Source organism: Hordeum vulgare, chromosome 3H, assembly GCF_904849725.1.
Source record: "Hordeum vulgare subsp. vulgare chromosome 3H, MorexV3_pseudomolecules_assembly, whole genome shotgun sequence".
In the NCBI taxonomy this organism is placed as follows: Eukaryota; Viridiplantae; Streptophyta; class Magnoliopsida; order Poales; family Poaceae; genus Hordeum; species Hordeum vulgare.
Window position 1 is genome coordinate 578078740 of NC_058520.1, and position 26289 is coordinate 578105028.

Consider the following 26289-nt stretch of genomic DNA (forward strand, 5'->3'; position numbering starts at 1 on the left):
CGAGGGGTCTGATTTTAGATGCTCTAATAACTACTCCCTCCATCCAAAATTACTTGTCAGATAAATAGATAAAATGGATGTATATAAAACTAGAATACATCTAGATACATCTATTTCTATGATAAGTATTTTTGAACGGAGGGAGTACTTTACTGCATAGTATAGTATTGCTATAATAGTGTCAAGGGAGTATATGTTTGCATCCAACCCAAGGCCAGAGTTAATTAGAAAATTTTGGACCGGCTTAACCAGGGAATGTTCGCTGGACGGATGGCGATGGTGAATGAATTGGATGACAATTTGTGATGGCCGAGGATGAGAGTTTTACTCCCTCCGTTCCTAAATACAAGTCTTTTTAGAGGTTCCAATAGGGGATTACATACAGATTCATATAGACATACTTTAAAGTGTACATTCACTCATTTTGTTTTATATGTAGTTCCCTACTGAAATCTCTAAAAAGACTTATATTTAGAAACAGAGGGAGTAGTTAGCAAGCATGGCAATTCGGGTTATTCTGTTTGTCGCCAGGATTTTCCGTGCTTGCAAATTAAAATTGTCCTCCTCACGACACTATAATTTGCCATAGAAAAAATGTTCGATACTCCATAAAGAAACACATGTTATAGATCAAACAAAATGATCACACAAAGTTAATCTCTTTCTTGTGTATCCCACACACACACTTCCACTTTTTGTTCCTAATTTAGGAGCTTAAGCTCCAATTTTCATTTCCGTGAAACCGGAAAATACAAAGAACATCGAACACACGCGCTTACATGCATGCATACAATAGATCTTCTTTCCTTTCACTTTTACTACAATCTAAATCAGCTAGGCGTGTTTGTGTGCTTGAGTCGTCTAAGTAAGTATATGCAAATTAAGCACCTGCTCGGTCTTTGTACGTATGCGCGCACAGATTCCTTTTCCGGTTCTGCTTCTGCTTCTGCTAGCCAGCTGCGCGCCTAGAGCTCACCTCCTGCCGCCGGCCGCCGTCTGCGAGAAGAAGAAGGACGGCGGCGTGGACTTGGGCGGGCTGAGCACCCGGTACCCCGCCGGCCGTACCTTGATGTTCCCGCTGCCGCCGCGCTGCAGGCCGCATATGGGCGTCCTCGGGGCCACGGCGGCCTCGTTGTCGTCGTCCTCGTCCTGGACGTCGTGGTCCATGTGCCAGAGCACGTCGAGGAAGGCGTCGACGGAGCAGGGCAGCGCGAGGGGCCCCTGCGCCGCGTAGCCGTACTCCTGCTCGGCGTCGTCGAGGAGGCGGCGGAAGAGCGGGTGGTTGGCACGGTCGGCGCGCACCACGAACCGCTCCCGCTCCGGCCCCACGTACACCGAGAAGCACCCCGGCGCGACCGCCGCGGACGACCGGCCGCCGCTGTTCAGCCCGGACCGGCACCGCTCCAGCGTCCTCGACACCAGGCTCTTCCTCGCGCCCTTGCTAGCCGCCATGTATGCCGCCGGTGGACGTCGGCCGACTCTAGACTCTAGACGGGTCGCCCGGTGGATGATGGCATGCACGAGAGAGGGGGCCGGCCGGGTTGTGTGTATATATATGTGCAAAGGATGAGCAAAGGTAGAGCTGCTAGGCAGCTAGCTGAAGACGGACGGACGGACGGCGACACGGCGCGTGTGGTGTGACATGGATGGTGGGCTAGCCCCATTAGTTGACCTGACTGATGCGAGGGCACGCATTGACTTGTGACTCGTCGCGAGCAGCTTCGCGGGGTCATATGGTGCAGGACGATCGAGGACGAGGAGGAAGGCAAGGTGGAGATGTGCTCCTTCACTCCAAGGAATAATTAATCAGGGTGATTAACTACTGACTTATTGCTGGGCCTGCTAATTAAAAAAGTGGTTAGCAATGGGTAATACTCTACTACTCCCTCCGTACCTACCTAAATACTCCCTCCCTCCTAAATCTTTTTGTCTTAGATTCATATAGAAATAGATGTATCTAAATACTAAAACTTGACTACATACATTCATATATGTAGACAATACTACATATATTTGTCGTGTGATGTATATCCAAAGTCCGGTCCGAAGCCCGGCCCGGCCCAGTGTACGTCTACGTTTAGGAGGAAGTATACGACCTTTTAGAGATTTTACTATGGGCTACGTATAAACGTATATAAACATATTTTAAAGTGTACATTTATTTATTTTACGTTCATAATAAATTTTTTGAAAGGTTTTATGTATTGAAATAGAGGGAGTAGTATATGAGTAGTAGTAGTGGCCGTGCATGTGCATCGACGGAGAAAAGGAAGCAAGTGGATTTTGCGATTGCAGCGGCTATGGGGGAAAAGCTAATCGGGAAAGGTACGTGGTGTGGGGACTTAATCCGGGTGGGATATACATCAAACGGACAATAATTGCCCTAGTTTAGTGGTCGACGTACGCCATGGTCAACGCCTCCCGAATGTGATTTTGAAGATGCTCTGCACCTGCATCGCTACGCTTTTGCTACGGGTACACATGCACCGGCTGACGAATCTCTTCTCAGCAAAGATCTCTATGCTTCAGCGACGATTACCTAACTAGGAGTATATTCCACTTTCAACTCTCGTGTTATGGCTTTGCGACATGTTTTTATCACGTTTCGAATATCTTGTCAGGTTTTTGCACCGTAGTTGTGCTCTCTTTTTTCTTTTTTTGAGGGGGACCGTAGTCGTGCTCTTGTAACGTGTATTTTCACCTACTTTTGTTTTGGGGGACACTAAAAACAAAATATGATTTTTATGGCAATTTATACTGGGGTGATGATGAAAAAATTAGTTCAGAAGCACGATAATTTTTAAATAAAAATTAAACTGAGCCAGATTTTTCATGCTAGCCAACAAAGGCCTTGTTTCGAACCATAATAAATTACGATAATCTGAATTATGAAGATAAATTATATAATCAGGTTTATAAAAATAATTCAGGTGGATATGTTTGGAGGCTAGATTATATAAACTGTAATTCGGATATTTTACATTGCATAACGACATGTCTGCCCTGTGCGCGCGCCGAAGGAGAAAAATGGAGGGTGATGGTGGCACAAATTAGTAATTACCTCCAACTTTACAAGGATAATGGGTCATTAGCAATCCATAACCTGGTTTTATCTGGGGTACAGTACATTGTGAGTTTTTAATAATCTATCCATCTAGTTTTAAAATTTACAACATAATTGTCCTATCTAAAGACAATATAGATTATAAAAACTGGATTATCATAATCTGAGTTGTTCCAGACAGGGCCTAAACCTGCTATCCTCGAAGAACACAATTTTTCAGGAAAACGTCTTATTTGTTATCGTCAAAAACCTGACATCAGATCCGCAGGGGAGTCCTTTGTTTTTACCCCAAAGTTAAAGTTGAATACATCCTCTTGTTTTTACCTACACATGTACCGTCTGATGGATCTCTTCTGCGCAAAGTCAATATTTCAGCGATGATTACTATCTTCTACTTTCTACTCTCGTGTTGTAGTCATGACTTTGAGATAAATTTTATTTCATTTCATTTGAAAAATCTTGTCAAATCTTGTGACATGTATATCTTACCTAATTTTGTTTTTACCCCAAAATGAAAATTAAACCCACTTGACAGTAGAGTCGGTTTCACGGAATACATCCATCAACTCCCTCACATACTTCTACTAGTTAGTATGGTCATCGCGGCTGACACCACTGGCCTTGTGGTGTTTTGGTTCCCGAGAATCGACGGTTTTGATCCTACGGATTACCACCCCATGCTTTGGCCCGAGTTGATGATTGCAGTGGCAACGATGGTGCGAAGAACTTTTTGCCCATTGACTCTCAAGTTTTGTTGTAGTGTGTTACATCTTCTTCCAGCCCATACGGTGAGAAAGCAATGGTCCGACAACCTATCTTGAGAGGGTGTGTCCTTAGCCTTTTCAATGATCTAATGTTTCACTCATGGGTGAACAATGTATACATTCACAATATTTGAGGCTAGCCTAGGTTGTGCAGGTTTATTTCCCTACAATGTTTTTGACCGAAGGAATAGAAGAAAATCTAGATGTAAAAGGTAAAACAAAAAGCGACGACTATGAAGTACCATGATGAAATTTTTTGTTTTATCCGAATGTTTGGTGTTCATGTTTACTTAGTTGTCCTCAATTGGATGTGCTTTATTTGGTTATGTATAAAAATATGTGGAAATCTTGAAAGGAATTAGTAGGATAAATATATTCTTCAACTAGTCACCGCCTTTCTTCTTAGATGGCCAAATTATCAAGATATTTACATGATGATATTTTCTTTGAAATTTCCACAGTGAGAATTCATATAGCCGAAGTACACGTGTCAAGAGAGATGCAATGCGTCCTTATAAATTAAGATACTTCAGGATAAGATAAGAATGAGCTTGACAGTCCTCACATACTCCAGAAAATGACACTAGTTGTAAGTGTAATAGATTAATATGCCCCGGCCGGAGCACACAGGAAGGAAAACAACACAAGGGTATATGAAAACCACACAATTCACTGAAGTTTTTATCTGTACTTTTAGATTCCCTGCAGGGAAAAATACTAGAGCACAAGAGAAACCAAAAGTGCAGCTTCGGTGTCTGGTGTCGTGTCACACAGGGTAGCATTTCAACTATTCAATTGGTTAGGGCTTCCTTGGTTTACCAGCTCGGTTATTTTTCTCATCAACTGACAAAGACATGGGTAGATGCTTGGTACGTACTGGTGTAGGTGACGGCTGGTGATGGATCAGAAAATCAAAATTGATGTCGTCACTTCGGCTGAATTAACTACCAATTGATCGATCCACCAATTAAATTGTTTATTCTGCTGAATTTATCAAATCCAACAATAGTTTTATTTATTCATCAATCATCAAAGACATATAGTATTTCTGAGGGTCGATCCAGTGTCCGATCTATCTGTTCAAATGTCGTATCTGATGAAATAAACAGTTAACCAAGCAATCAGTTTATTTATCGAATGCATGTGTCGTTGCTGTTGAATTAAACCGGCAACAAAGTAGGGTTATCCTTATACTCGTTTAGCCAGTTGGTTTAGTCTCATCTCAACATCAGGGAGAAAGTAATGAAACATCGACCTAAGCAGCTAAGCTAACGTGTGTACTACTGACACGTAAAAGATGGAGTATATTGCTCTATTCGTTGACCTGAACAATTCGGTTCGTTGTCTTGTAATCAACATGTTTATCATATATATGGTCAATCGGTTCAGGAACTACCTATTCAACCAAATGAAAAACAATTCCTAGCTTTGACTTGTTTTCAAGAAAGAGCAAATAGAATTCGCCCATTGAACACCAAATTGGAGTATTATATGATCAATTAGAATACCTATCGAATCAAGTATTTCTGCAATTACTTCAAATAATAAACCTGTTGCTTTACTTTCGGTAATAGACAACTCATGTAGTTGTCTTGTGACCATCTTTTTTTCTTAATCTCTCTCGCAAAGTAGGTATACTTACTTAGAAAAGGTGTAAAACATATTATTTTGTCTACCTTCATACGATGTATATATATACAATGGAGCAATGTATCAAATTGCCTAAAATTTATACACTAAAAATATGAGCAGAACCCACCTTTTACCCCTAAATGTGACCTTGTGACAACATTTACGTTGTCTAATTTTTTTATTGCATTTTACCCCTTAGTAACAACCTTTGCCCCATTGTATTCTTTAACCAAACCAACAAGCTTTGTGACGATTACTTAACTAGGAGTATATTCCACTTTCTACTCTCGTGTTTTGACTTTGTGACATATTTTTACCTCATATGAGAATCTTCTCAGATTTTTGCACTGTATTTGGGCTCTGATGACATCTATTTGTTTACCTACTTTTGTTTTACCCCTGGCAAAAAGTTGAACCCACCTATTAGGATGGCATGAAAGTTGACGGGTGGATAACATGAACGAAAAAGCATTGGAATTTCCCATCTTTTCTTCAAATTTACATGGAAATAATATACCTAAAGTACACGTGTCAGGAGAGACTCAGTGTCGTTGTAGGTAAAGATATACTTACGGATACGAATGAGCTTTGGCAGTTTCCACATAGTCCACACTCGAGAAGAAGATAGTGATCCTGAGTACAATAACAGAAGACGAGAGAGTTATGGGTGTCGTGTCACATAGGCAAGTATCAACTGGTCAGATTCCATTCACCAGCTCGATTATTTTTCTCATCAACGACAGAGACATCAGAAATGTGTAGGGGCTTATGGTGGATCAAACTAGTGTCGTCACGTCGGTTGAATCAAGCACTAATTGATTAATCGAGGAACTAAATTGTTTAGTCTGTTGAATTTGTCGAATCGAGCAATCAAATTGTTTATTCTGTTGAATTTGTCAAATCTAACAATCGATCTATCAATTCATCATTCAGCACAAGATATTTATCTAATATATATATTCCCAATGAATAAATTGAATAATCAATCCGGTGTCCAATCTATCTATTCAGGTATGTCATCTGTGGTAAATAAACATAAATCACTTATCAATTTATTTATCTTTTTTTAAATAAGATCACCCCGGTCTCTGCACATGGTTATTTATTAAAATGATCAAAGTATCAAAGTGCCAAGGATATATTTGGTAGCAGAAAAATTAAATAAAGAAAGATAAAAAGCCATAATCGGCAAAAATAGGACATCATGCTGCTACTTGTAAACGCGTTGAGATTTTCTTCGAAGAGGAGGGAAGATGCATCACAGTAGAGATAAGTATTTTGCTCACTAAAAACCAAGATTATCGAATCAACAGGAGGACCACGCAAATGCCCGTCTTGAACGCCTACACACAAAAGAGCACACACTGCACCTAACGCGGGCAAGAGGGTTGTCAATCCCTTGAACTCGTTACTTGCAAGCGATAAGTAGTGATAGATAGATAATATAAATGCAAAATAAAATAAAGGTAAATAAATGGCAGCAATATTTTTAGTGTTTTTGAAATTTGATTTATGAAGACCCGGTGGCCATAGTTTTCGCTAGCCTTCTCTCTCGTAGAAAGCATACGGTAGGTAAACAAATATTGTTGAAAAATTGATAAAAAAACATACAGTTATACAATATTTATTCATGGCAATGATCACACATATAGTCATCACGTTTGTAAGTAAGTAGACCGACTCCTTCCTGCATCTATTACTATTACTTCACTCAATGACCGCTATCCACCATACATATAGAGTATTAAGTAAAATAGTTTAATGCTTTAAGCAAGATGACATGATGTAGACGAAGTAAACTTAACTAATATAAATAAACTCCATCGATTTATCCTGGCAGAGTTAGGTCAGGAGGAGCTGGGAGGTGGCCCCAAGCCATCAGGGCGCGCCCTGTTGGCTTGGGGCCACCTCGTGTGCTCTCCAGTCTTCCTCTGATGCTTCTAGGTCTTACTTTTGTTCATAAAAATTGTCAATTTTTTATTGCGTTTGGACTCCGCTTGGTATTGTTTATCTGAAAAGCCAAAAACACGAAGGAAACAACAACTGGCACTGGGCACTGGGTGAATAGGTTAGTGCTCAAAAAAGATATAATATATCATATAAATACATATAAAACATGCAAGATTGATAATATAATAGCATAGAACAATCAAAAATTATAGATACATTGAAGACGTATCACATGCATAGAAACACATCCTAGTATTGGACCAGCAAATAATTATTATATACATGTCATTTCTGTTAAATTAAACCGGAAAAATAGAATAGGAGTCCACCAATCAAATATGCATGCTATCTTGAACTAGTTCATAGGGTAGGAAACAGTAGTCTCATCTGAACATCATGGTGAAGTAATGAAACATCGACCTAAGCTAATGTGCATGTTACTAACACATACACACGTAATATAGCTCTCTATACATTGACCTCAACAATTCCGTTTCTTGTCTTGTACTCGACATGTTTTATCATGTATGGTCAATTAATTGATTCAGGAACTAACCAAGGAAAATTAGTTCATTGCTTTGACTTGTTTTTAAGAAAGATCAACTAGAATTTACTCACTGAATACCCAATCAGATTATTATCGATCGATCAAAATATCCGTCGAATCAAATATTCCTATTTTTTTACATAAATAATAAATCAGCCACATTGTTTGTGTTAATAAAAACTCATGTAATTGTTTTGTGGCAATCTCATTTTTTAACCCTCTTTTGAAAAGTAAACCACATTATTCTCTGTACAAGGTTGCATAATACGTAGTGAAACACATTATCTGTTAATATGGTATAATTTAAGGAAACGTGATATAGCCTGCTAAGGTCCTAACGATTACATGTTCAAGTTGTGTACTCGTTCATCTGGTTGCCATCCTAACAAATTGGACGTCTGGTTGCCATCCTAACAAATTGGACTTCTTCTGTTTGGGAAGAAAATAGTAAAACAGGGCAAAACGCCAAAACTTGTAATGTCAATGTTACAAATATGAAGTAAAATGTGGCATGAGTTTTAGGTAAGTTAAAACCTACCACAATATTATAAATAAGGGGTAACAAAGTGAAATTTACTCTAAACATATCAGCTGAATACAGAGTGGCGTGGCGTGCTGTGTGACATGGTGGCTAGCTAGCCCCAATTCGTAGACCTGATATGGAACCTTGACTTGTTGGGAGCAAGAGGTCATATGGGGCAGTTAGCTACTCATCAGCCTAGTTAGCCAAGACAGAGATATTCTTTTGACAGGGAGACGAGGACGAGGAGAAGACAAGGATGAGATGGGAGGTGCAATTAATTACTTAATTAGTGAATTATTGTTTGCCTGCTCGGCTAATTAATCAAGTAGGAGTATACAATATTGTGATATGTGCATTGACTACTTGTCTACTTGTGGAGTATATATATAAGAAGAGGAATGAGGGGAGAGAGGCAATTAAGAGTACTGCTTGCGCATCGAGAGAGAAGACTCTCTATATGCAAGTCGTTTTGTGGTTGTGGCAGGAAATGCACATGCATGCTGTGGTTGGGCACCTAATTTGGAGGATATATCAGTTTAAGACAATAATTGCATGTCTTGGTGCTGATCTCTCATGGTCAACACCTTCCGAGTGTATGTGGAAAAAGCTCTGCATTTGCTAATCCTAGCTACTACTACTACTAATGCAAGCATCAGAGTGTTCATTAAATTAAGGGTTTGCCTTTTTATATCTCCCACTAAATTTGGAAGATATATGCTTAGTTTTATTTTATCTTCTATCAATGAAAATCCGGCGCATCTTGCTTCTTTCTTATTTTTTCAACTACATAGTTTGAGCCGCACCAGTCATGGTGATTTTGTAGCTTTAGTTCATGCTATTTTGATATAAATGGTACACGTTTTGAGGTGCGCTTGAGAATGAAAATTTTACTTCTTATTGATTTATCTTTAGTAAAATCCGACGCATCTTGCTTCTTTCTTATTTTTTCAACTACATGGTTTGAGCCGCACCAGTCATGGTGATTTTGTAGCTTTAGTTCATGCTATTTTGATATAAATGGTACACGTTTTGAGGTGCGCTTGAGAATGAAAATTTTACTTCTTATTGGTTTATCTTTAGTTTATCGTAAGCTGCCCTTTCTTCCAAAAAAAATCGAGTTTGTTTTTTGTTTTCACCATCTTGCGTCTTCTTGATGCTTTCTTCTCTTCTTCTAATACAAAAAGACACACGCATTTGGTTGTGTTTGAACGAAAAAACGCCTTTACCAAAGATACATTGTTTGACAACTTAGCCAGGGTTAAAGCGGCTAACCTGGTAAGCAAACGAAACCACTTTTAGACAAGAAAGAGTGACTAATCTACTTATTGACAAAACAACTAATGTGAGACATTTATTATCATATAGAGTTGATAAGAACCCGGCCAAGAGATTACATGATGAAATAAACAAACTAGAGTGTGATGATGGGGTTTAGAGTAGCCAAGCAGTCAAGTTTATTTTTTATAAAACTAAGGAACATTGTCTGATCCTTTTTTTAAACCACACCCCTTTATTAGTTGGCTACAACTATAGCATCAAATACAGAGGCGGAGGCAGTGGGGTGGGGGGGCATGCCCCCCCTCCCCCCAAGAAACGTTAGCGGAGACTAGTTATTATATATAACCTAATTTGAGGCGACTACCTTCTCGACTCTTTCCTCCGCGATGCGCCAGCCGCCAAGGTTTCATTGATGCCGGCCGCCGGGTATCGCGCCATGCTGCCGTCGCTGACCCGTTGAACGGCGCTCACGCAAGCCCAACCCCCATTTGGCAATTCTTAACTGATTGATCATGTGTTGTGATCAGAAGACGAGGTATCTGTACAACTGTCTAGTGTCTACATACTAGGTCTATGCAGTTGTGCTATTGTAGTTGTCATTCGTCGGTTTGATTCATACAACAGATCAATTAATCAATTGTTAGAACTTAGTAATTAGTAATAATATATTTTGATACTTATCAGATCAATTACGTATTTGCTTTTTACCGATGGAAGAACTGAAACTGCACAGGTCTTGAATAAGAGGAAGACACCACCCATAAGTAATTTTTTCAAGCCAATTGCTACAAACTCTAACTCTGCAGTTGAAAATGCAAATGCAACCGTGGAGGTAGATGTTGACGAGATTATTGATTTGTTCGATCGACCGGCTCGGGGCATAGATCTTCATTCAAACTAGTAGAAATGTAGTTTTCTTTTCGTAAAGCTTATACTGAAAGGACGTGGATGTCGCCTAGAGGGGGGGGGTGAATAGGCGCTTTAAAATAATTACGGTTTAGGCTTGAACAAATGCGGAATAAAACTAATGTTTAATTTGTCAAGACAAAACCTACAACAACTAGGCTCACCTATGTGCACCAACAACTTATGCTAAGCAAGATAAACAACTAAGTGATAGCAAGATATATCACAATAAACAATATGGCTATCACAAGGTAAAGTGCATAAGTAAAGGGTTCGGGTAAGATATAAAAGAGGCACGCGGAGACGATGATGTATCCCGAAGTTCACATCCTTGCGGATGCTAATCTCCGTTGTAGCGGTGTGGAGGCACAATGCTCCCCAAGATGCCACTAAGGCCACCATAATCTCCTCACGCTCTCGCACAATGCAAGATGCCGTGATTTCACTAAGGGACCCTTAAGGGCGGTCACCGAACCCGTACAAATGGCAAACCTTGGGGCGGTCATAGATACCCGTACAAATTGCTCAGGGCAATCTCCACAACCTAATTGGAGACCCCGACGCTTGCCCGGAGCTTTACACCACAATGATTGAGCTCCGAGACACCACCAAGCTTCTAGGACGCCAAAGCATCCACGAAGAAAAATATCTAGGGTACTAAGTACCAAAGGTAATAAGCTTCTCAAACTTCACTTCCACGTATCACCATGGAGAACTCAAACTGATGCAACTAATGCAATGGCAAGGGCACACGGAGTGCCCAAGTCCTTCTCTCCCAAATCCCACCAAAGCAACTAATGCTAGGGAGGAAAATGAGAGGAAGAACGAAGAAGAACACGAAGAACTCCAAGATCTAGACCCAAGGGGTTCCCCTCACTTAGAGGAGAAAGTGATTGGTGGAAATGTGGATCTAGCTGTCCTCTCTCTTTTCCCTCAAGGACTAGCAAGAATTATTGGAGGGATTGAGAGTTAGCAAGCTCGAAGAAGGTCAACAATGGGGGAAGAACACGAGCTAAAGAGATAAGGTTCAATGGGGAAGAAGACCCCCTTTTATAGGTGGGGGAAAATCCAACCGTTAAGCCTCACAGCCCGCACAGAGCGGTACTACCGCTCATGGAGCGGTACTACCGCTCGGTAGGTTCACCAACCATGCTGAGGCCAAAAAGGATGCAAAACACAGTCCGATGGAGCGGTACTACCGCTCCCGGGGCGGTACTACCTCTCCAGGGGCGGTACTACCGCTACAGGAGCGGTACTACCGCTGGATAGTGAAACTACTGTAACTTTCGCATACGGACTCCGAATTCAACTAAACGAAGTTTGTTGGAAAGCTAACGACATGGGCTAACAAAATATTGATAGAAATATAAATAAGAAGCAAGTGAGAAAAGTCCCATAAGAGAATGGTGAGAACCCTTCTTCGAATAAGACCGGTAAAAACTCCCAACATCGAAAACATCATAGAAGATGCATATGGACTCCGTTTTCGATGAACTCGAGCGTGTCATAAAGATGACCATAAGCTCTAAAACTCATAAAGAGAAATACCAAACAAGAACCAAGAAGTATGATGCAAGTATGCAAATGGTTTGAGCTCTCAACGATACGATCAAGCTACTCACTTGAGAGCCCCCTTGACAGTACGACAATCTATCCTAAAACAGAAAACCTATCAAGGGCAAACCTATACCTTGCACCTCGTCCTCTTGAGCTAGATGACGATGATCTTGGCTTACTCAAGATGGACCACCTTTCTTGCTTGTGTTGGCTTGATGAAGACTTGTTGATTGCTCCCCCATACACACTATGGGCGAGCCGCTCTTCAGCATATCTTCACAAGTCCATTGCCACCATCCTCCATCACTTGACGTCATCCTCCATGGGTTGTATGAGATATTCCTCTTGCTTTGTTGGCTTGATGAAGATTAGTTGATTGCTCCCCCATACACACTACGGGTGAGCCGCTCTTCAGCATATCTTCACAAGTCCATTGCCACCATCCTCCATCACTTGATGTCATCCTCCATGGGTTGTATGAGATATTCCTCTTGACGCAAGCCCATGGAAACACACCTAACCCCACATAGAACTCTCAAGAAGACCATGGGTTAGTACACAAATACGTACTCGACAATACTTACCATACCATGGGATCACTTGATCCCTCTCGGTACATCTTGTACGCTTTGTGTGTTGATTATCTTGATTTACTCTTTGCCTAACGATCTTGAACAACCTTGTGTCTCTATGACCATTCTTTGGATAATACCTTGAATACCACCTTGGTCATCATATAAACTCCTTGAACCCAACAGATGGACTTCAAGAAGTGCCTATGGACAAATCCTATAAATATAACTTAAGGCAACCTTTAGTCCTTAGGAATTGTCATCAATTACCAAAATCACATATGGAGATATATGCTCTAACAATCTCCCCCATTTTGGTAATTGATGACAACCACTTCAAGAGAGTTTATATAAGGAAATAAGTATAACCAAGCGCACACATACAAAGCAATAATGCATGCGTGCAAGATGTAAATGCTTATGCAATAAAAGAAAAACCCTCTAAACATATCCAAAGTAAACTCTCTAAACTTCTCCCCCATTGGCATCGATTGCCAAAATGGACGAAAATTTTAGAAAGCCAATATAGTAGGTGGTCCTCCAAAAAGTGTGTACTTCTCAGCAAATGAGTGCAAAGAAATACACAAATACAATGATAAGTAGTTGGAGGAAAACAAACTATATTGAGGACCCAAAGATTGCAAAAAGAAGGATCGTATGGCACAAAGACATGCAAAATAGACGCAAGTAATCAAAAGATACCATATGGAACAAACAATCACATGGTCCTTCGAACCACATGAATAAAAGATACTATGATAAAGGCAAAGGAGTGTTTTATCAAAACTAGAGAAGCTCCCCATGATTTGTGCACTAATAAGAGATTTTTGTATTTGATACAAGTGCACAAAATAGGATCGTTGCTCCCCCAAAATTAATAAAAACACACAACGAGTGCAAGAAGATAGATGAGATAATAAGCATATCACTTGCACAAAAAAAATGGTTGAGCAACATGTAAAAGAAGCAACTTAAGAATAGGCTCAACCAAAATAATGTGTGTGAGTCATGGCAAAGCACTTGAGAAGACTAAGATAAGGATGAGCATTACTCATCAACATAGTCTTGATGAAATGAGAAACAAAGTGCAAGAGATATCATTCCCACACACAGATACTAGAAAATGGGTTCACAAGCTTACTAATAAACAAAATAAGAACCAATGCTTGTGACAACCCATGGTGAAGATAGGAAATAAGAACCTTGTCAAGAGGAGGAATAGCAATCGAAATGGCAAAACCCTCATCAAGACAAGCATGAGGAAAAATAATCTTCACGGCCAAAGAGTGTATCAAGATGTAGGAAAATAAGATACGCACTCAAGACAAATCCTTTCACGAAGCCACCAAAACTAAAAAAGGAAATGCAACGGTGGACGTGAACGAAAAGAGGATATCAATTAGAGATGTAACTTCTCTCATGTGTAAAAGATTCTAAGTAGAAGACAATCATGATGATATATATCCACAAAGAAGGATGTACACATGAAATGGTTACAAGAAGGAACAAACAAGATATCCAAAAGGAAGTCATAAATATATCAATAAGATCTTTGCTTGGAAGCATAGCACATGGCCTAATATTTTCTTATTGTACAATATGAAATTCCAACATACGAACATCAAAGACATCCCAACTAGCAATAAGTCATCATCGTTTGGATGCTTTGAGAAAGGAAACAAGTACTACCAGAACGAATCAAGAGATTCATGCCATGATGCAACTTGGAAAAGAAAAGACAGGTTTGGGCCTTTGCAAGAAATGAATGCAAGAAGTAGATACTTGTTACCGAGACAACAATGGATTGATGTAGTAGATAGTTGTTCGTTGATCATCCTAACTTGGCTCCAATAATCACATGGTCTCAACACCTTCCTTGTAGGTGAGCCGAGCATCCAACGCATCTCCAATTGTTCTTGGAACAACAAAACAAACAAAATGGTGTCCAAGCTCATTGGGACCAAAGAGTTAGAAAACCAACAATACATAGGACAAACTCCACATACATATGTGCACAAGGATATGAATTTGAATTTCATGCACACTTTAGCCAATTTGTGACAAGGTGGAGTTTCCCCTATATATTGGGTCAAAGAAAGAAAGCAAGCAAAAGAAGCTATATATAGTAAATATGCATGCTCAAGGCTTTCAAGAATCAACTCAACACAAAGTTGATAATACACCAAAAGACAAGGTATCAAGTGATAATAAGATACCAAACGAAAAACTATCACTTGAAGGATATCAATTAAAAGATACCTCAAGGAATGAGATATCCATTTACACATGCCAAATAAAAAGGAAACAAGATACCAATTGAAGGAAAACAAACACGAGGTATCTAGTTTCCAAAAGAGAGCTAGGTTCCAACAAACAAAACCCTCGACAAATTTTCATGATGGCACAAAGCATCATAAAGAGCAAGACTTGCCTCCCATCAACACACACTTGATGGGGATCAAAAGATTTTATGATGGGCGAATAAAGAGAGTGTTCTAAAGAAAATATGATAGCTCCCCCAAGGGATGTGCATTATATAAAATTTGCATTTAAATACAAAATGCACAAGATGGGATCATCACTTTATCTATATCTATAAAAACACTAGACATGTTAAAATAGATCCACAAGAGGCAAGGAAGACAAACGAAACACAAAATCCAATGTAAAGACGATTAGCAATTCCTACCACATGATGGGAATACCAATTGTCAAGGACAAGAAGCATTTTGGAAATGATACTCATTGATAGATCACAAATATATCCAAGATCATCTTTACCCATAAAACACAAGCAAATGACACTTGTAGAGCAAACATGCCACCTAGGAACAAGATAATTTACAATATCAACACTAAGTGGCAATACCTCAAATGTACACATTCTCTAGGCTTGTAATATGCACATAGCATATTACTCCCCCATAATGTGATAATCCAACAATATTAACAAGTGGAAAATTAAAACCAACAAGAGATAATTAATGGACCATATAGAATTTGAATTTCTCATGAGTAAGACATACCACATAGAAACTAGATAATCTTGAAATATCAATCCTAAGTGCTATTCCCCATGTATACACATTTATAGGATTGTGAGGTGTGCAAAGCGCATCACTCCCCCACAATGGAATAATCCATTAATCTCTCACAAGAGCCAACAAAGATACAAACAAGATGCAAAACGGCTCAATACAAGACTCACATGTACATGATATGCAAACCAACATACACATACTCGATTACTCAACATAAGCAAGTTGGAAGCACAACATGTACAAACACATGCAAGGTACAAAACCACAACATGCAAAGGGGCAGGAAACTAACAATGTAAACAGTTTAAGTATAAGTTACCGTAAGGAGGCACATTGGATATAAGATAGAAACTCGATAATCCAAATGACTTGGCTTGAGAAAATATGAATGATGAAGACCCCTTAATTCTTCATTATGTATCCAAGTCTCTAATGTCCTCCACAAACACCTATTGATCAAGTTTGAACTTGTTAGTCCCCAACCACGTTGGGTCCTAAGAGGTTAGTGACAATAGGCTTGGCAACCCAAATGGTACTTTTCTTGACACCACTTTGAACACCAACAAACTTGGCAAACACATTGCCAACCTTATTCTTCCCAAGTGAATAGATATCATCAATAATGATTGGGTTGGATAAATTACTTCTCGTGCAAGAAGAAGCGAAGTGACCCTTCTCACGACATAAGTAGCAACATCTACCCTTCATTTCTTCCCTATTGATTTCTCAACATGAGGAGTGTTGGCTTGGGTCTTCTTGGGAAGGGGCCTTTCTTCAACTCGTAGTTGAGTATGTGAGTGCACTTGTGGCCTCTTCCCTTGTTGCTTGTGACTTTGGGGCTTCTTCTTTGGTGGGCAAGATCTAACATGGTGCCCTTCAATATTGCACTTGAAGCAAATAATCTTGGCCGAATTCTTGACTTGTTCTTGGCCCTTCTTCTTGAAGCTTTTGGACTTATTCTTCTTGTTGGAGTTGAATCCAAGTCCATATTTTTCATTTGGGGATTTTTGCCCACACAAGACATTGTTGAGTGTGGACATTCCTTCATGACTCTTTTCCAAGTCTTTCTTCAAGGAAGTGACTTGGGCCTTGAGCTCTTTGATTTCCTCTACATGGTTAGTATCAACACAAGTACTAGAGAAAATATAAGCTTCATTGTTAGAGCAACAAGGCATTGAAATTAATTCATCACAAGATGTAGCAACATTGTGAGTAGATGAATTACGAGGACTAGCACATGACAATATAGCTTTTTGACTAGAAGTAGTGCTAATGTCCACATGAGGCTCACTCGATGTTACCTTGGTATTAATAGCCTCATGAGCTAATTTTAGCACATTATGGGATACTAGAAGATCATCATGATAGCTTGTGAGAATTACATAACTTTGTTCCAATTTCCCATAATTGCTAGATAGCAACTCGAGTTGAGCCCTTAGCTCAACATTCTCCTTTAAAATGGATGCTTCACAAGAATTAGAATTAGTAGCACAAACATCATTATAAACAATAAGAGGAGAAGGCAACTTGGCAAGCTCTTTAGCATATGAAGCTTCAAGTTGAGCATGAGACTCAGTGAGTTCGATGAGCAAACTCTTAATAGACTTTTAGCCATTTTCGAGGTGCTCATAGTCCTCAACGAGTTTAGCATGTGCAACTTCAAGCTTATCGTTTTTAATTCTAAAATCATTAGCCACCTCGAGAGCTCTATCATGGGATTCCTTTAATATAGATAATTCTATAGCAAAGGTTTCCTCAAGAGATTCCTTGGTGGCTTGTTCATTTTCAAGAGCTTGAGATAGCTCCGCGATCTCGTTAGCGTATTCACGCTCATGACCTTCCATTGTCTCAATGGTGGCCTCATGCTCCTCGAGATGAGCTTCCAACTCCTCAATGTATTTCTTGCCCTCAGTGGCAATAGACATGATTTCCAAGAAGTTGGAACAAGAAGGTTTATTCTTATAAAGAGATTTAAAAATCATTTCACCCTTCATTTTTAAGGATGGAATATTATCACTCTCTTCATCATTATTCTCATCCCCATTATCATCAACATCATCATCATGAGATATATTGGGATTCAAAGTAGGAGATACCTTTGAAGCCTTAGCCATAAGGCAAAAGTGAGTCACAATAGATGATGATGTAGGATCCCTTGAAGCATGCATCATTCAAGGCTACATCTTGTTCCATGGAGTGATGAATTTCCTCTACATTTCTAGCACAACAACTCGAAGAAATATATACATTTTTATCATGGCAGCAAGATATAGGAAGCATATCATCATGAGATTTAGTCAAGCAGTTTTTACATGATATGCAAGGACTATCAACACAAGCATGTAAAACATTTAGAGTGCTCAAAGTGTTAATGGCCAAAGATGAAGCATTGCAATAATATAGTGATGAAGGATCATCAACAATAAACCCACTATCATCGTTGCAATGATCACCACTACTCACCATATCATTACCTTGTGGCAATCCACATGTAGGTGAAGTAGATGAAGTATAGAAGACCACACGACCGGAGGTGGAGGGGGAACAATCATTCCCACAAATCTTGGACATACCATATTTATCTTGAAGCTTTGTCCACAACTCATGAGCATCCCGGAATGGCATGAGTTGAAATATAACTACATTGCTCAAAGCATCAAAAAGCACATTAGAAGCTTGAGCATTGAGATAAGAGTTTTTCTCATCCTCTAAAGATATATTTTGAGAATTCTTTGGAGGAGAAAAACCCATATCTACAATTCGCTCTATATTTGGGTCCAAGACCCGAAAGTGATTAAGCATGCGAATTACCCAAACATCAAAATTTGTGCCATTGAAACTAAGAGTGTGAGTGAATCCTAAACCCCTAGTCGACATCCTTACTCTCTAGGTGGTTAAACCTAATAAAGAGAGACCTAGCTATGATACCAATTGAAAGGACGTGGATTTCGCCTAGAGGGGGGGGTGAATAGGTGCTTTCAAATAATTAGGGTTTAGGCTTGAACAAATGCGGAATAAAACTAACGTTTAATTTGTCAAGCACAAAACCTACAACAACTAGGCTCACCTATGTGCACCAACAACTTATGCTAAGCAAGATAAACAACTGAGTGATAGCAAGATATATCACAATAAACAATATGGCTATCACAAAGTAAAGTGCATAAGTAAAGGGTTCGGGTAAGAGATAACCGAGGCACGCGAAGACGATGATGTATCCCGAAGTTCACACCCTTGCGGATGTTAATCTTCGTTGGAGCGGTGTGGAAGCACAATGCTCCCCAAGATGCCACTAAGGCCACCGTAATCTCCTCACGCTCTCGCACAATGCAAGATGCCGTGATTCCACTAAGGGGCCCTTGAGGGCGGTCACCGAACCCGTACAAATGGCAAACCTTGGGGGCGGTCACCGATACCCGTACAAATTGCTCAGGGCAATCTCCACAACCTAATTGGAGACCCCGACGCTTGCCCAGAGCTTTACACCACAATGATTGAGCTCCGAGACACCACCAAGCTTCTAGGACGCCAAAGCATTCACGAAGAACAATATCTAGGGTACTAAGTACCAAAGGTAATAAGCTTCTCAAACTTCACTTCCACGTATCACCGTGGAGAACTCAAACCGATGCAACTAATGCAATGGCAAGGGCACACGGAGTGCCCAAGTCCTTCTCTCCCAAATCCCACCAAAGGAACTAATGCTAGGGAGGAAAATGAGAGGAAGAACGAAGAAGAACACGAAGAGCTCCAAGATCTAGACCCAAGGGGTTCCCCTCACTTAGAGGAGAAAGTGATTGGTGGAAATATGGATCTAGATCTCCTCTCTCTTTTCCCTCAAGAACTAGCAAGAATCATTAGAGGGACTGAGAGTTAGCAAGCTCGAAGAAGGTCAAAAATGGGGGAATAACACGAGCTAAAGAGATAAGGTTCAATGGGGAAGAAGACCCCCTTTTATAGGTGGGGAAAAATCCAACCGTTAAGCCTCACAGCCCGCACAGAGCGGTACTACCGCTCATGGAGCGGTACTACCGCTCGGTAGGTTCACCAACCATGCTGAGGCCAAAAAGGATGCAAAAAATAGTCCGATGGAGCGGTAGTACCGCTAGGGAGCGGTAGTAAAAAATTACTACCGCTCCGGGGGCGGTACTACGCTGGATACTAAAACTGATGTAACTTTCGCATATGGACTCCGAATTCAACGAAACCAAGTTTGTTGGAAAGCTAACGACATGGGATAACACAATCTTGATATAAATATCAATAATAAGCAAGTGAGAAACTTCCCATAAGATAATGGTGAGAACCCTTCTTCGAATAAGACCGGTAAAAACTCCCAACATCGAAAACATCATAGAAGATGCATATGGACTCCGTTTTCGATGAACTCGAGCGTGTCATAAAGATGACCATAAGCTCTAAAACTCACAGATAGAAATACCAAACAAGAACCAAGAAGTATGATGCAAGGATGCAAATGGTTTGAGCTCTCAACGAACGATACGATCAAGCTACTCACTTGAGAGCCCCCTTGACAGTACGACAATCTATCCTAAAACAGAAAACCTATCAAGGGCAAACCTATACCTTGCACCTCGTCCTCTTGAGCTAGATGACGATGATCTTGGCTTACTCAAGATGGACCACCTTTCTTGCTTGTGTTGGCTTGATGAAGACTAGTTGATTGCTCCCCCATACACACTATGGGTGAGCCGCTCTTCAGCATATCTTCACAAGTCCATTGCCACCATCCTCCATCACTTGACGTCATCCTCCATGGGTTGTATGAGATATTCCTCTTGCTTGCGTTGGCTTGATGAAGACTAGTTGGTTGCTCCCCCATACACACTATGGGTGAGCCGCTCTTCAGCATATCTTCACAAGTCCATTGCCACCATCCTCCATCACTTGACGTCATCCTCCATGGGTTGTATGAGATATTCCTCTTGACGCAAGCCCATGGAAACACACCTAACCCCACATAGAACTCTCAAGAAGACCATGGGTTAGTACACAAATACGTACTGGACAATGCTTACCATACCATGGGATCACTTGATCCCTCTCGGTACATCTTGTACGCTTTGTGTGTTGATCATCTTGATTTACTCTTTGTCTGACGATCTTGATCAACCTTGTGTCTCTATGACCATTCTTTAGATAATACCTTGAATACCACCTTGGTCATCATATAAACTCCTTGAACCCAACAGATGGACTTCAAGAAGTGCCTATGGACAAATCCTATAAATATAACTTAAGGCAACCATTAGTCCATAGGAATTGCCATTAATTAGCAAAACCACATATGGAGATATATTCTCTAACATATACTGTTACATGTTTGATATTTCTATAATATTCAAGAGTTGAAATATATTAGTGTTATGTCTCTTATGTGTTCCAATGTGTTCTTCGCCCCCCCTATGGTGAAATCCTGGCTCCGCCCCTGATCAGATACAATGAGAAGAATAACAACTAACGGGGTTGCATCCAACCATACCTCAGGGAGGAGTGAATCTAGCTAGTGTAGCTAATTCATGGGCTATTTTATTGTTCTCTCTATAACAATGTTCAAAAAAAATATGATTGAAATCTAAGGACAAGAAGTAACAATCATCAAAGATCGCGCTGGCCATCTAAGATGAATATCCTTCTTTAAGTGTTGAAATCACCTTCACATTATGTGAGTTTACTTCAATTCTGTTGCATCCAGCTGTGCGGGCGAGGTTTAAACCAAACCTAACTGCAATTGCTTCTGCTGTGAAGGCGTCATAACAGATTTCAAGTTTTTCATTCGCAACAGCTATGAACTTTCCGTTATGGTCTCTGATGACAGCACCTACAGAGCCTTCGAGAGAGTCTTAATCAAAACCCGCATCCACATTTAACTTGACGTAATCATGCTTGGTTTCTTCCAGCCACCCATACGAATTTTTGGCTTTGAGGAATTCGCAGCAATGACATTTGCCGCCAAAGCTCGTATAGCAAGGTTGATCTGTGCTGCCATTTGTGGAACACCTCCATGTGTAGTTTTCCTCCTTTCCCACCACAAGAACCAACAACATATAGACACCGTTTCTGTCAGCTTCAGCAAGCCCAACACATGGATATGATTGTCTGCTAAACTTAGAAGGAATTCAAACACTGCCTCGCCACACAAGTTCATCTCTAATCCAGATTTTATCACATCCAGCACTCCAAGGAGTTTCCATACCTGAACCGCAACATGACATTCAAATAGGAGATGGCGGATGTTCTCGGGCCCTTGGTTGCAAATTGGGCAATGTGGCTTGATCTTGATGTGTGTATCACCTAGTATTGCTCGGCATGGGATAGCACTATGAAGTACTCTCCAGACAAAAAAATTGATCTTTGCTAGGCAGCACAGACTCCACACCGAGTCCCATGTAGTTGTTGGCAAGGATGAGCATGGCGTACCCTGTGAATTATGGCCAAACTTTGAACCCCAGACGGCATGATATGCTTACTTTACCGTGAACACACATGTTTTAGTTAGGCTCCAAGCTAGGAAATCTAACATTTCATATACTAGGAGTGGGATTGCAAGAATTCTTTGAGCATCAATAGTGCAAAAAGTCTGGTTCACCAGCGATGAATCCCAGTCACCTCACTCTGGATCAATAAGGTCTCAGACATCACCCAGATACAATAGAATAGCGTGCATGCCCAACATCACCGCATTAGTTTCATAAACAACATTAGTGATCGCCACCGCCATAGAATACCTCATGCAACTAGTTGTTCATCACCGACGCTCCTACAAAGCACTATCTCGCCATGTGAAACAATGATAAGCTGGTGCACCCAAAATCCAGTGAACTGCAATCCATAAGAGAACCCCAAAAAACATGGGAGGTTCCCACACACCAGGCTATCCCCTAACAAACAAAATTGAATCCCATTGTTGTGAGGTTTATTTGCATCTTTCAATCGCAACTTCGATCGCATTTGGTACGGGTGATTTGTTGAACATTCCCATCTAGGGCTTCAACTTTTTTTTCTATGTGTCGTCCTTACTCCCGCCTCATCTTTTCCTTGTGGCAACTCCCGAAAAGCTTCCATCAACCTATGCTTAGCATGCTTTAATCTAGGAGGGTTGCAGTTCTTGTTCTTCTTGTCCAGGTGTTTGATGCATGCTCGCTAAGCATGGATAATCTTGTAATTAAATTAAGGCACATCCAGATATCAAAATGTGTTCCAGATTGCCCATATTGTATGCACTAGACAATGACATTGACGTTGAACCTTTGAACATTTAGAGGAATAATTGATGCATCGGCGCACATGATAATAAAAATCACATAAACCTGGGACACTTTTGGATTCCATTAGACGATAAAACACAAGAGAATACAAAATTGCATTTAGAAGTAAAAAAATGAAGGTGTACATAGGAAAAACAAGGGAACTCTTGTGATATTATTAATGTATACCCTTGATTTATGTATTTATTAACTAGTTTACCATTTTATCTCTTCACTAATGTGTCACTTCTGCTGAATAAAATTCTTTACAAATCCAACAAACAATTTTTTCATCGTATGGCAATGATTGAAATTTTTTGTTGATAGATTATCTATTCAATATGTATCATTTATATTTTCTGCAACAATAAATTGTATATGCGACATTTCTGCTAAACTAGTCAATATACTAGTCAGATTAATAGATGTCACCTCTATTGAAATAATTTGGCAACCAACTTATTTAGTTATTTCAGAGAAGAGTCCAACAATCAAGTTGTCTTGTCTATTGTACTGGCTAACGCGTAAGGTGTGGCGGTTTTCATCTCAACATCATGAAGAAAGTATTGAAAACATATATCCACCACCACCACCAAATGCACATTGACATATTATAGGAACGAGTCCAATACCAAATCAGGAATTGCCAATTATTACTTTCAATTAATATATCAGACATTATTATGTCTAATAAACTGCATAATCCATTAATCAAACACATTATTTTGTCTAGTTGAGATACTTTATGGAATCGTCTAAAATATACTCATTTAAAAGACATCAGTAGAGTTTTAGAACCATGGCAACCTTCTATTTAATTCAAGGAGATGATCCTGGACTTGGTTGCCTTAATATAACAGGTCTCACTTAATTTAGCTAGTTAAGCATGCCTCAGTAGATGCATCCCTGGGTGCTGCCTATACTGAGACAAGATATATATAAAAATAGGCATACCCATGTATGTATGGGGCAGCACAACGAGTATACTATATTTAAATCCAGATTGTTTATAAAGTTCTGAAGAGAATTTTTAATATAGAGAGCCATTCTACCTGCATGATGTAAAAAAATTATGAAACCGTCACATGTTAAGATTATACTGTATACTAGTATTTCACTATCATTAGTGTCCAGTAATCACAACAGACGTATACAAGCTATAAACATTTGTTAATCACAGTTTATCGAGCGACTTCTATGCACAAGATGATGAATTAGATTTTTGCTCAGTTTGCACACAGTTGATGTGCCTTCTTGTGTTCATTTTATTAAAGCGAGATTTTCTGAAACGCAACAACAGACACCATCAGCGACACAACAACTCCTCAATTATTGTGTATGGGTGCACCAAGGCTTGTCTCCCTAGCAAACACTGTTACTCCAAATCTACAAGAGATGGGGAGCCATCCACATGCACTTTCCATCGAAAGTGCTCCACAATCTTTGACTAAAATCAATCCAGGGAATCTAGCGATTTCAAGAAGAATGTCAATGTCCTGAGGGACATGTGGGATGTCAAAGCAAGTGAGGTGCACTGCAGGCAGCACTATGCGCTGCTTCAATGGGAATGGCCAAGCCTACCTTGCAGCTGAACCACAGCCCACAAATGTGCCTTAGCCATGGATGATGAATATGAGCCATACATATGATTGGTCACTATGAAATAATTAAGTAAGTGGAGAACTAATGGACAAGCTACCGCACATGCATTTGTCAATGTTAAATATATACCTTTGACTTGGTTCATATGCTTATCATGTCACTTGTTGAATATTGATCCATGGACACGTGCAAAGACTGCTTTTTGGGGAGCTCTAGCTTTCTAGTTATTTTTTTTAAAGAACCTCATCGCGATCTGTTCTATTAAGTTATCTCATCTGCGAACCCGCCGCTATATGAAACAACCTAGAATTTGCATACAAAATCAACAACATATCCATTTTCTTTTCAGCCTTCAACCGTAGACTCAAAACCTATCTAAGACTGAGTTTGCGGTTGTCAGTATGTTGTGTTATGCCTGTATAATAACAAGCTCTAAAAAAATTCAACGCAAAAACTGGCACAATCCATCGTACCTCGCCAAACCTGGTCTAAGACGCAACCTCCAACCGTCAAAACGGAACTCAGCCCTGTATGGCTCCGAGAGTCATCGGAGACGAGTTTCAAAAGAAAGGAGAGTCATGAACCGTCACCATACGAAACCGATGGTGCATACAGAATCTCTAGCTATGTCTACAGGAGCGTCGCTCTCCCGTAGGATTCTCTCATAAGTCATAACTCATTTTCAATGAAATCACATGCATGTGCAGCACCCAAAGAGTCAATGGCATTGGCACTATGCGGCACTATATCTGTTAAACGCAATCATGCATGGAGCTAGCCACCTTGAGAGGGTGTGAAATGGAATGGCAACCAGGCAAGCCGGGCTCATGCAACGTTGCTTTCCTTCGATCTCCAATTATTGTTGTTATAACTTGCAAGTTGCAAGTGGCAATGACTGTGGAACCTAGCTAAGCCTGCAGGCTAGCTTGTGTTTGTGCGTGTCAAACAAGGAGGCTAGAGTAGCTGATGGAGAGAGAGAGACGGACAGAAACACCAGGCGGTAGAGCTGGCTACAGTGTGAAGCGAAATGTGCCCTCGAGGAGAAATGTTTGACGGCCATTAACTGCCAAGCCTGAAAGCTCTGTATGCATGTTGGCAGAATGCAGTGTACTCAATTCATGCGTGCAAGTGAAAATTGAAGTAATAGTACATCAGATCAGAGAAACTCAATACAGTGCATCTGTGCATGTGCTGTACATTATTCTTTCGTCAACAAAGCTCTCCGATTCCCACACAAAGGAAACGATTAATCAAGCTGAAACTCTACATATATAGAAATGATCAAATGAGTCAAAATTGGCGTCCAATCTGAATCTTGTGCTATTCAGAGTCCAACTTGTTTGTTCGCTTTTTATCTGGATATATATAGGAACTGAAACTGAAATCCTTGTCATGGTAAATATACTGCAGAGTTTTTCGACACTTTGATAATAGGTTTACGGGCTCGGGTGGACCGGCCGCATACACCGACCCTAGAGCTAGCCAAGTGTAGCTTCATCGCGCAGGTCTGGCAGATTCTGGAGAAGCAAAGCTCGTGTGGCCCAGGAGATGGAGACGGTGCTGGCGACGGGCCGGACAGGGCCAT

The 26289-nt window shown here is 40.3% G+C and overlaps 1 protein-coding gene across 1 annotated transcript; it reads right to left on the reverse strand.

Moving 5' to 3' along the window:
- Window positions 1-504: 504 nt before the first annotated feature.
- On the reverse strand, window positions 505-26289 carry LOC123442083. Its single transcript, XM_045118188.1, has 3 exons — window positions 26145-26289; window positions 1673-1784; window positions 505-1480 (listed from the first exon to the last, which is right to left on the reverse strand). Exons 1-3 carry the CDS (start codon window positions 26287-26289, stop codon window positions 973-975), a joined length of 765 nt encoding a protein of 254 aa, XP_044974123.1. The 3' UTR covers window positions 505-972.

Bases quoted from the DNA above. Each gene is read 5' to 3' on its own strand.
- LOC123442083 (XM_045118188.1), bottom strand. From the start codon at position 26,289: ATGGCCCTGTCCGGCCCGTCGCCAGCACCGTCTCCATCTCCTGGGCCA. The intron at 1,785-26,144 runs GTAAACCTATTA...CTTGGAGTGAAG, and splicing joins CGGCCGGTCCACCCGAGCCC to GAGCACATCTCCACCTTGCC. The intron at 1,481-1,672 runs GTCAACTAATGG...TCTAGAGTCTAG, and splicing joins CGTGCCCTCGCATCAGTCAG to AGTCGGCCGACGTCCACCGG.